This window comes from Oratosquilla oratoria, chromosome 16 (genome assembly GCF_046742065.1).
Source record: "Oratosquilla oratoria isolate Oo_2021 chromosome 16, ASM4674206v1, whole genome shotgun sequence".
Lineage (NCBI taxonomy): Eukaryota > Metazoa > Arthropoda > Malacostraca > Stomatopoda > Squillidae > Oratosquilla > Oratosquilla oratoria.
The window spans coordinates 61,400,029-61,412,528 of NC_134792.1; the positions used below are offsets into that span (position 1 = coordinate 61,400,029).

General features: G+C 39.4%; 2 protein-coding genes across 2 annotated transcripts in view; one reads left to right on the forward strand and one right to left on the reverse strand.

Annotated features, from left to right (window-relative positions):
• LOC143033793 (uncharacterized) overlaps nt 1-3,705 on the forward strand; it is a 7,751-nt gene extending 4,046 nt beyond the window's left edge. Inside the window, exon 3 of the mRNA XM_076199287.1 lies at nt 2,839-3,705. Coding sequence (XP_076055402.1) covers nt 2,839-3,022 — 184 coding nt within the window. The 3' untranslated portion in view covers nt 3,023-3,705. The remainder of the gene's footprint in view (nt 1-2,838) is intronic.
• Nucleotides 3,706-7,924: 4,219 nt separating this feature from the next.
• Nucleotides 7,925-12,500, reverse strand: part of LOC143033795 (uncharacterized) — a 5,415-nt gene continuing 839 nt past the window's right edge. The window contains exon 2 of the mRNA XM_076199288.1: nt 7,925-8,534. Coding sequence (XP_076055403.1) covers nt 8,330-8,534 — 205 coding nt within the window. The 3' untranslated portion in view covers nt 7,925-8,329. The remainder of the gene's footprint in view (nt 8,535-12,500) is intronic.

Consider the following 12,500-nt stretch of genomic DNA (forward strand, 5'->3'; position numbering starts at 1 on the left):
TCTTAAGCCACATGAATACATATATACATTTACCAAAAAACCTTATCCCTCTAATAAGATAGATATGATCATTGGAGAAGAAGAGCCTGGCCACCATGTAAGGCTTCTTTTCTATATTCCACAACTAGGTTAACACACACACTCACACACACTCACACACACACACACACACACACACACACACACACACACACACACACACACACACACACACACACACACACACACACACACACACACACACACACACACTTACTTTTTGATAGATATGTGAACGGTAAACTAAAAAAAGAAACTGGAAATAGTGAAACTACGCCAAGGGAATATTGAATACACAGAAGATACATACCTGAAGTCATGAGCAAACACTTTAAGTCGTTTTTCACTAGAGAAAATGTACAACATCGGAATGGAGGGCAAAAAATGGGACACCCCCCCCTCCATGAGGGAAATAGTAATAATACGAAAAGAAATAATGGACCAAATAACAAACCTTGATGTCAGGAAATCACACGGCCCGGATGGGAATGTAAAGAAGAACCAATAGAAAAAATATATGATATAATAAGCTGCCTTTCAAAGAAGGAAAAATACCAGAAGACTTGAAAAATGCCGATATCATACCAATATATAAAGGAGGGAGCAAGGAAGACCCAACAAATTACAGACCAGTTTCCCTTACCAGAAAGGTAGCCAAAATTTGGGCAAAAGCTATCAAAAATAGATGGATGAAACACCTGGAGGAAAACAATATACTAAATTCGAGACAATTTGGATTTAGACAGGGAAGGTCATGTGCCACAAACTTGATCTGTTTCTACTCGAGACTACTAGATATAATACAAGAAAAGGACGGATGGGCTGATTGTGCTTTCCTAGACCTACAAAAAGCTTTTGACAAAGTTCCACATGAAGAACTATATAGAAAACTGGAAACCATAGGAGGGATACAAGATAAACTACTGAAATTGATGGATAACTTTTTGCATGAAAGAAAAATGAGAATAGTGCTCAGACATAAGAGTTTTACTTGGGAAGAGGTGATTAGTGGAGCTCCTCAGGGATCAGTATTGGCTCCAATAATGTTTGCTATAAACAAAGTATCACTGACCATATACTACAAGACCCGAAAGACTTCATAACTTTTACTGAGAAACTGCCCTCCCAAATCGACATCGTCTTTACAAGAAAACCACGTCATTTACCAATATAACCGTACCGTTGAGAACTGTGAGTCTCAAATATACATTGGAATGACGAAGGCAAAACTTACAAGACGTTTGACTTGCCACCTACAACATGGATCCAAAAAGAATCACTATAACACCAAACATAATACTTCCCTCACCCGTCAAAACTTAGAAGAAGGAACAGTAATAATAGACAGAGAAAGAGACTCCCGCAGATTAGCATTCATTGAAGCAATTTACATAGCAGAATTAAAACCAACCATGAACATACACAGCATAGACCTCCAGATTCTCCCATCCCATAAGCGCACCTGAATAACCTCTCCGAGTGATTCCTGATGACTATGATGCAGCCAATCAGGAAGATCGCTTCACACGACACCATCCAAGCAATCAGAAACAAAATAGTATATAAACGTCACACACAAACACCCAAACAATCAGCCTGAAGATGGTCTCCAGAGAAGACCGAAACGTTGCAACCTCATACGGACAGCTACTCAGCAAACTAACAGTCCAACATCGCAAATTAGCAAGAGAAATTGAAGTTCTCAACAAAAAAATAAACAATGCAGAAACAGCAATGTTATTTAATCTCGTCTGTCAACAAGAATATATATATATATATATATATATATATATATATATATATATATATATATATATATATATATATATATATATATAAATTGAGAAGACGTTGAGAAATCCCCTCGGGCTGCGTCAATTTAAATCAATTCCTAGATCGTCTCCGCTTTACTTCCACCACCCAATTTACTAACGTTTGTTGATATATATACACTGTTAATCTTCACATCCTGACGGCAAGAAACCATCTGTTTTTGGAAAGCACACAACTGGGAACAGAGACTTTATATCATGACTGAAAATACAACATCACTATACGACCAATCAGAGAGCAGCTCCACCAGCCAGACATATGACAAATCCGACATAACCAACGGACCAATCAACATTCATCTCACCCCCGCCTTTCCCCCGTTAACCACAACAACTTTCCGATAAATAGCGATACATTCACATTCTGTATGTTATTACCCCTGAAGAAGCCTCATAAGGCGAAACTATATATATATATATATATATATATATATATATATATATATATATACACACACACACACACACACACATATATATATATATATATATATATATATATATATATATATATATATACATTGATAGATATTGGGTGTGTATCGTGTGTGTGTGTGTGTGTGTGTGAGTATTTACCAAGTTGTATTTACCTAGTTGTATTTTGCGGGAAGGGGAGCTATGCTCGTGAGTCCTGGCTTTGTATCTCGCAGTGTCTAGTTTGCTTTTAAACTTAAGAAACTCGTGTGTGTGTGTGTGTGTGTGTGTGTGTGTGTGTGTGTGTGTGTGAGTATTTACCAGGTTGTATTTACCTAGTTGTATTTTGCGGGAAGGGGAGCTATGCTCGTTAGTCCTGGCTTTGTATCTCGCAGTGTCTAGTTTGCTTTTAAACTTAAGAAACTCGTGTGTGTGTGTGTGTGTGTGTGTGTGTGTGTGCTTGCATACGTACACAGTAAGCTTACAAAGCTTCTCCTTCAGTCTTCCTTATTTACATATATATTCACCTCGTCTCCTCGCTCTGTCTCCGCAGGTTGACTCCCTTCGGTCCAGCAGAGACTCTGTCGGTGTTGCCTTGCCTCTCGTGCATCCCGGACGCTCCCGACAGCTGGGGATGGATCCACCGCAAAAGTCGCTTTCGGAAGAGAATTCTCCTTCTCGCCAATGCTGTCCTTTGCCAAGGTCTACTCTTCTTCATTAACCCTTTAAACCTTTGATGTCTACACACTTCAGATGGAGAAAGTCGCCCGACGGTAGGCAAGTCAACGACAGAAGAGGATGTGAACGGGAAGTGATGAATGCAGTAAAGGTTTTCTCGTAGCTAATTTACTTGGTGTTCGTTGGATAAGATAATGCGTGTTTTCGACATCACTATCCGTCCTGGAAGATTTTGAAGGATTTTTAATTCTTTATAAGAAAAAAGAAAGAAATAAAGAAAGAAGAAAAAATATATATACATATACAAACAGATAAGAAGGAGAGAGAGAGGTGGATGGGAGTGGAGTATATGGGGATGGAATGGGTGGGAGTGGATTTTATGCCTTTGTTTTTTGGTTACCTCCCTTGTAATGGGGAAAAAGACTTTGGTATATGTATGTAGTCAATTTTGCTTTTCTCTAGTCCATAAGTTCGCTTGGTCCTCGCAAAAGAATTAGCAAATAAATAAGTTGATATACAAATAAGATAAAAAATAGACAAATAAGTGAAATGAAAATGAATTGATTAGAAATAAATCATTCAAAAACAAATTGAACCATAAAAGATGACGCTTCGGGTTTTATGCTACCAGTCTGTGTTCACCGTTTTGGGAAATACAAAGGGATTATTCTATAATGTTCCATTCTCTTGTGACTTTACACTGTGTAACGTTTCTCTCACTGAAATATAACAAAACAATGTTGTTTGATAACGTTTTCTTAACCTCCCGAACTACGGGTTTGATGCGTTGGTTTCCGACAGCACTTGTTAGGTGGGAAGGTGACCCAATGTCGGCAAAAAAGAAAAAAGAAAAAAGTTTCTCACTTCCCATTGCGTGCATGTGGGATGGCGAGATTTGGAAGGATTCAACTAAAAAAAAAAAAAAAAGCAATTTCTTTTTACCATTTCCTTGTACGTTTCTATCAAACGATGGTTCAAATCGTCATTAATTACATTACCCCCCAAAAAAACCCATAAACAGTACTGTATTCAAGTCAAATACCCAATATTATTGCTGAAAGTTCCCATTTTGATAAAACAATAGCAACAATATTGCTCCTATAGTATACAAGCAGTGATAATGCCATAGCTCAAACATGTTAAATGGTTAAATGGTGGAGAGTTTGAAGCTGATTTTAATATTGCAGGATTTAAACACTTTCATCAGGATAGAAACCAACCACAAGAAAGGTGGGGGTATTCTGTTGAACGTTAAAAACAATGTCCATGTCTGTGTTTTAGCGAAATTAAAATAGGGTGCATCTAATAGTTTGTAGTTAGAATTAACTCAAACAAATGGACAAAAATGAATGTAGATGTAATATATAGACCAAAGATATTACCATTAGCAGATGACAAACTGTTGTTTCAAGAACTGTCTAGTTTCTTCAACCGGGACTTATGATAATGGGTGATTTAAATTTTACTGACATTGATTGGATGACCTTAGAACATGGCCATATAACTAGTCGCTTGATATATTTTCTCGGGGACAATTACTTAGTTCAGCATGTAAAAGAGCCCACAAGACATGGAAACTTACTCGATCTATTGATCACTAGCCGTGAAAGTATGATAACCGATGTAGAAGTCGGTGAAACTATTGCAAATAGTGATTACAACTTAGATTCAAGCTGCTAAAAATATTTAGAATAGATACTTGTGTTTCTAAAATACCCGATTTCAGTAAAGCTTAGTTCATAGGACTACGCCAGGAGGTTCAGCTTACAAATTGGGGACAAAATTAAGCGAAAGACCTGTAGATCAGATGTGGGAAATGTTTCAAAATACTCTTACTAAGATGATTCATACTTACATTCCATTTAAGGATAGACGCCCCCCAAATCAGGCCCGCCCAAAGTGGCTTGACAAAGAAACTGAAAAAAAGTATTGTTAAATAGAGACAGGCTTATAAGAAATACAAGTGCTCGGGTGCACCTAATGACTTTCAAAGTTACGTATTAATACCGAGAGATTTAAAAAAATACAATAAAAAAAGGAAAACAACAATATGAAATGAATATCCCTGATAAATCCAAGGAGAATCCCAAAGAATTCTATAGTTACATTAAAGACAAAAAGATTATTAGGAATCACATTGGCCAACTATTATCTGCTGACGGTCAACTTGAATATTCAAATGAAGGAATGTGTGATACGAGTATCTTAAACAACTATTTTATTTCAGTATTTGTAAACAAAACACCTCAAAGTGAACTCCAAACTGAAACCTGTGAAAGGTCTAGGGTAAACTTACTACGGTAAATATAACAAAAGAAAAAAATAAAAGTTGTATAGAAAAAATCAAAGTTAATAAAACACCAGGGCCTGACGGTTGGCACCCAAGAATCTTAAAGGGAATGAAAAATGAGATTGTTGTGCTATTAGAAATTATTTTCAAGAAATCCATCATATTCGGAGATATCCCAAGAGAATGGAAGCTAGCTAACGTTACTCCCATATTCAAAAAAGGTGACAAAAAGAAACCAAATAACTAAAGGCCTATAAGCTTGACTTCAATCGTAGGAAAAATGATGGAAGCTATCATCAGATATGCTATCAAACATCATTTAGATAGTAACTGTTTAATAAATAATAGTCAGCATGGATTTAGACGGAAACGTTCTTGCGTGACTAACTTATTTGAATTCTACAACACAGTCATCTCGAATTATGACAAAAGAAACAACATAGATTCAATATATTTAGACTTTGCAAAAACTTTTGATACCGTCCCACACGAAAGACTACTTACTAAATTAGCTTCACACGGAGTAAGTGGTAGCCTATTAAGATGGATTAGTAATTGGTTGAGTGATCGAAAACAGAGAGTTGTTTTAAATGGAAAAACTTCTAGATGGAAAAATGTTACGAGTGGAGTTCATCAAGGTTCCGTTGTTGGGCCACTTCTATTAATAGTATATATAAATGATACAGACCACAGACTAAAATATATTGTTTCAAAATTTGCTGATGATACAAAACTGTGCGGAATGGCAAATGATCACTTAAACTAATTAGATATTCAAGAAGATTTAGATAAATTACAGATATGGTCTGAAAAGTGGCTAATGAAATTAACACAAGTAAATGCAAGGTATTGCACATAGGTAAAAATAAGAGTGAGTACAATTTCAAGTTATTTGGAAATTCATTAACAAAAGTGGATAGTGAAAAGGATCTCGGCGTAATTATCAGTCACGATTTTAAATCATCTAAGCAGTGTATTTCAGCCTCTGAGAAAGCAAATAAGATTCTAGGACTGATTGCGCGATCTTTTGACTTCAAAAGTTCATTTCTCATTAATAAGCTTTGTAAATCGTTAGTTCGTCCACATCTGGAATATGCTGTTCCGTATGGTCACCGAATCTCATTAAAGACATTGACAGATTGGAAAAAATACAATGCGAGCCACAAAACTGATTCCAAATGTAAAAAATAAATCATACAAAAATCGACTAAAACATATGAATCTGTTTTCCCTAAAAAAGCGTAGACCCAGAGGTGACTTGATTCAGGTTTTTAAGATTCTAAATGGAATTGACAACATCAAAAGTGACAAGATTTTTACATTAAAGGAGAATCAGACAAGAAACAATGGTCTCAAACTGTCAGGAAATAGATTTAATTTGGAAGTGGGTAGAACTTCGCCAACCGTTTAATTAATGAATGAAAATAAACTTCCTGCAGAGGCAGTGCAATGTAGTTCAGTTCGAAGCTTTAAGAATCATTTAGATAAACATCTAAGTAAGATGCTGCAATGACTGTCATTTATCTTATCTTCGTTTATTTGTTTTGTTATCATTTGTCTGTTTGTTTATCATTATTTGCTTGATTCACATTTATTATTAGCTATATGTCAATCTATCATTATTTGCTATTTACCTGTTTGTTTATTATTTGACTATACCTATGCATTTATTTATTTATTCTTATTCATTATTAGTTATATTATCATATTTTTATCTATCTATTTATTTATTTATAGGTCTTCTGTCGGCATGCTCCGCCCTTGTAATCCTTTGTAATGTTTTCCTTCATTTTCTTCTTCCGCCATCCTGGCTGGTTCTGGTCAGCTTTAAAACAGGATAGAATATTAATGCTCAGCTAGTGTTTGTGCTCATAGTTAGAAGGAAGGATCTTCTCCATCCTCATCAATTCCCATGAGTGCCTGGCTGACGTGGTTATCGGGGAGAACGTCCTCGGTCGAAAACGTCCTCGGGTGAAGACGTCCTCGGGTGAAAACGTCCTTGGTCGAAAACGTCCTTGGGTGAAAATGTCCTCGATCGAAAACGTCCTCGGGGGAGAACTTCCTCGGATGAAAACGTCCTCGGTCGAAAACGTCCTCGATCGAAAACGTCCTCGGGTGAGAACATTCTCGGTCGAAAACGTCCTCGGGTGGAAACGTCCTCGGGTGGAAACGTCCTCGGGTGGAAACGTCCTCGGGTGGAAACGTCCTCGCGTTTCTGTTTCCGAGTGGGAAACTTGACCGAGTTGTTTCAACGGGCAGGCCTGGGCTGAACATGGAGGTCAAACAATAACATATCGAATAAGGTATACATTTGGTTTTACAATGTTTATAAAAATCGTATCCAGAATAAAAATCAAGTATACAAAACAATAAAGATGCCAAACAATTGGCACGGTTTTGCACATTACAGTGTTCGTCAGGTCGCACCTGCATCTTTATTTGAAAAATTAACATATTAACAACTCTTTATTTTATACATAATTTTGTATAATTATTATCGGGTACACTTTGCAATTTAAGGCAATACATGTATATTAATAAAACAATATAGAATAAGATATACATTCGGTATTTCTTTTGTGTATTTCTTCAGTGTTCGTCAGGTAGCACCTGCACCTTTATTTGGAAAATATATATATACATATATTAACAACTCTTTATTTCATACATAATTTTCATACAATTGTTAATATCGGGTACACTTTGCAATTTAAGGTAATACATGTACATTAATAAAACAATATAGAATAAGATATACATTCGGTATTTCTTTTAATCGATAATCTCTTCATGCTCACCAGGAGTTAACTACGGGGAACGGGCATGGTACCATCCATTCTAGGCAGTCTCATGCCATGCATGAGACGAGGCGGCCCCCAAATTAGATCCTTGTCCATAATTAGACCAAGGACGTTTTGGTGCTAGGACATCTTGGTCGTCCGAACCCAAGGTCGTTTTTGACCGAGGGCGTTTTGGTACGAGGACGTTTTGGTCACCCGAACCCGATTACATTTTTGGCCGAGGGCGTTTTAACTGGACACCGCTGGCGTTAATGCACAACTCATCGATTTCACACCTACACATGTTGGACCAGTTGAAGCGCTGAGACCCACAGGAACAGTTGGACTGTAATTGGTCTTCTTGCACCTACATTTGATGAAACGAGTAACTGCTGGAGTTGGAGGATCCCTGGTTGGGCGTGGCACAAGTCTATCCCCCTCTTCCTTCCACCCATGGCGTGTTGCTGGTGGCAGCTAAGGGTGAGGAATATCCTTCTGGTACTGGTGGGATGAGGAAACAAAAAAGGTTGTAGAAGAGAAGAAGCGAGCTTTCACAGATTGGTTACAAAATAGGACGAGGGAGTCATATGAGAGGTACAAAGAAAAGAAAAGAGAAGTAAAGCAAAAGGTAAAGGTTGCAAAGAGGAGAGCAGATGTGAAATGGGGTAAGAGTTTGACAGAAAATTTTGAAAGTAATAAAAAGATGTTTTGGAAAGAAATTAAGAGAGGAAGAGGAGGCGAATCAAGTAGAGAAGAAAAGGTAAAAGGTGCAGATGGAGAGATGATAATGGAAGAGAAGGCAGTAAGGGGAAGATGGGCGGAATATTTTAGGGAGTTGCTAAATGTGAAGGAGGATAGGGAAGGAAAGATTGCTGCAGTGGGAAGTGCGAAGAAAATGAGAGTGATGAATGTGGAGAATGGAGGAGAAATAAGGAAGGATGAGGTGAAGGCAGTTGTTAAGATGACGAAAGCAGGTAAAGCTTCTGGTCTGGATGGATGCTATGCGGAATGTCTGAAAAAGGGAGGTAAAGTGATGGTGGACTGGTTGGTGAGGTTATTTAATGTTTGTTGGAGAGAGGGTAGAGTGCCGGAGGACCGGAGGAGTGCCTGTATAGTTCTTCTTTACAAGGGAAAAGGGGGCAAGTGTGAATGTAGTAGTTTCAGAGGGATTAGCTTGTTGAGTGTAGTTGGGAAGGCTTATGGGAGGATCTTGGTTGAGAGGATTAGGAGAGGAACGGAGGGAGTAATTGGTGAGGAACAGTGTGGATTTAGGACAGGTAGAGGTTGTGTAGATCAGATCTTTGTGGTAAGACAGATATGTGAAAAAGCTAAAGGAAAGGGGAAGGATGTTTTTTGGGTTTTTATGGATCTGGAAAAGGCTTATGATAGGGTAGACAGGAAGGCACTGTGGGAGGTAATGCAGATATACGGGATAGGAGGAAAGCTTCTGGGAGCTGTCAAGAGTTTTTATGCGAATAGTAGAGCTTGTGTCAGGATTGGAAATGGAGAGAGTGAGTGGTTCGAGGTAAAGGTGGGACTTTGTCAAGGATGCGTTATGTCGCCCTGGCTGTTCAACTTATACATGGATGGGGTGGTGCAAGAGGTAAATGCAAGGGTGGTGGGTCAGGGATTGGAGATGGTTAAAGAAAATGGAGAAAAGTGGGAGGTGAGCCAGCTGTTGTTTGCGGACGACACTGCGCTTGTGGCAGGATCGGAGGAGGGATTGAGGAAGCTGGTGGCAGAGTTTGGGAGAGTATGTGATAGAAGAAAGCTAAAGATAAATGTGGGTAAAAGTAAGGTGATGAGATGTACAAGGGGTGAAAGTGGCAGTAGACTGGAAGTGAGCATTAAGGGAGAGCGACTGGAGGAAGTTTTAGATACTTGGGTGCAAATGTGGCAGGGAAAGGTGGAGTGAAAGTGGAGGTAGAATGTAGATTGAGAAAAGCGAGTAAATGCCTTGGTGGATTGAAGAGTGTAATGAGGAATAGACATTTGGGAATGGATGCTAAGAGGAGACTGTATGAAGGAGTGATTGTACCAACAGTACTGTATGAGGCAGAAACATGGAACATAAGAGAAGAAGGAGTTTGAATGTGTTTGAGATGAGGTGTCTGAGAAGTATGATGGGGGTTACTAGGCTAGATAGCGTGAGAAATGAGGAGGTGAGGAGAGAACAGGGGTGGAAAAGGAGCTGGGAGATAGGGTTGATGAAAGAATATTAGGATGGTTTGGACACATGGAAAGAATGAGTGAAGAAAGACTAGTAAAAGAGGTGTGGAAGGCAGATGTGGAGGGAGTGAAGATGAGGGGACGTCCTAGGATGAGGTGGATGGATGGGGTGAAGGGGGCTTTGGGGAAGAGGGGAATGTCGGTTGAGGAAGGACGGGAGAAGACAGAAGACAGGGGTGAATGGAGAATGGTTGTATATGGATGATGTTGTGATAGCATGAGGTGGAATGGGCGGGTGGATGGGGGGTGAGGTAGTATGTGTGAGCAAAATTTGACGCAGCCCGAAGGGATTTCTCCCCGTCCTCTCATTTTATGCAATGGGGGACGGAGAGTGGGGGTCGCCGATTTAATGGAGCGGCCTTGCTGTGGATGTGCTGTGTCTTGCGACACTGCTTCTGACCCAGGGCAGTGGACAAGGTGCAGGGATGACCCGTCATTCAGGAGGTGCTAAGATAAGAGGGAGGGTGGAGGGGTGTGAAGTGTATTCAGTGATGGAATGGGTGGGAATGATTTTATGCCTTTTTCTTTTTGGCTACCCCCCTTGGAAGGTGGAAAAAGCCTTGGTATATGTATGTATGCACCATACCATAGTCTACTAATGTTCTCGGGGAATGGCTTCATGTGAGGCTCTTTGTGTCAGAGGTAGCTTTTGAGCTTCTATTTATTTCTTGGTGAAAAGCTCCCATTCGAGATCACCAACATCCACTACAGTGATGCCAGGTTCATAGAGTTGGCAAACAAATGTTTCAACGGTACGTTCAGCGTCAAAACCCAGCTCCTCGCTGGTTCCCAAGGCAACAAATGCAGATACCACTTCCAGAGAATGCATGGAATCCTGGTAAGGCTTCTGCCTTTGCAGCACCAAGTGCATTCATTACAGGTCCCAGTTCGATTACCCGCTTCTTCTTCTTCCCACCAGTGACGAAGTAGGTGTCCTACAGAGCTGACGGTACAGTGGATTGCAAGTACAAATACATCAGTATCAGGTGACTGAATGTAGAGTTCTGTTGCTCCTTTTCGAACAGCATCCGAACTGTGTGGGATAAGTCTCATATCAGCTTCTTCTTGGGAACTGAAGAGATATTGAACGTCCACAGAGTTCGAAAGGATCTCTTACCGTGAAGTCGCTATGAAAACTTTGAGCTTACACTCAAAGTGGTGGAGAGCTTTCTTTGCAAGTTAAACCGTAAGTTCATCTTCGGTTGTTGTACTGGACAAGAACTGCTTTGTTGATATCTTACTGACTGGCGTGTTGTCTGAGATATGATAAGCAGTACATAATATTCTGACTGACAGCTAGAACATTTCGATGAATAATAGTCAAACGCACTGTCTCTGATCCAATACTTTCAGCTTGTCCTGCAAGAAACTAGCGAACAAAGGCATAAAGTCCTTTGGGAACATGTTTTTCAGCATTGTCATTGCTCAGTTCTTCTTTGAATTCCCATGGGTACTTGTTCTGGGCTCTGATGGCAGCTCGGAGAACAGAGGAATTCTTGAATAGCTGCTTCATGTCACTCTTAGTTATCTTGAAAAAAGCTGAAAAAAGCTGTAATAAGCGAAACGTCGTACAAACAAAGGCTCCGTCCTCATATGGTTTTTAACTCGTCACTCTTAGTTATCTTTGCCGAAACATCCTCCATGGTGGTATCTTAAACAGTTGTAGTAAAGACACAATCTGATTCATTACACCGTTTTGATCGCATAAAATGGACACCATCGATGTGAAAGGTGATTTTCTCCTTAAAACATCTCGTGTAGATGGCTTTACGTGTACACCGTTAAATCCAAGTGTACTAGAGTAGGCTGATTTGAGGTCTATCATGTTGAGAACTTCCCTAGCCTGGGCTAGAGTGCAAACTAGGATGACAAACTCAATATCTGAGAATATTTTATCAATATTAACCTCTTGCTGTGCATACTCTCTGTCCTGACTACTGTTAGTTGCACCGCGCTGGACACTCTGAACCCAGCATAAAAAATTATACTTAACATGAATAACACGAGCATCGTCGTCAGTGATAGCGGCACTCAGCTGCACTTTCCATGTCTGATTCTTGATCGCATTAACAATCTTTTGCAGTTGTTTCCCTACACTGGATGTACATACCTCATGAACTGACTCTCTCCTGTCTCTTTGGCAGAAGAAGCATAGGTTTGTATTGAAAGATGTTGCTGAACGTATGAAATGAGAAGTCTCGCTTTCAGAAGAATCTGGTACACTAGTGGCTGTAGAAA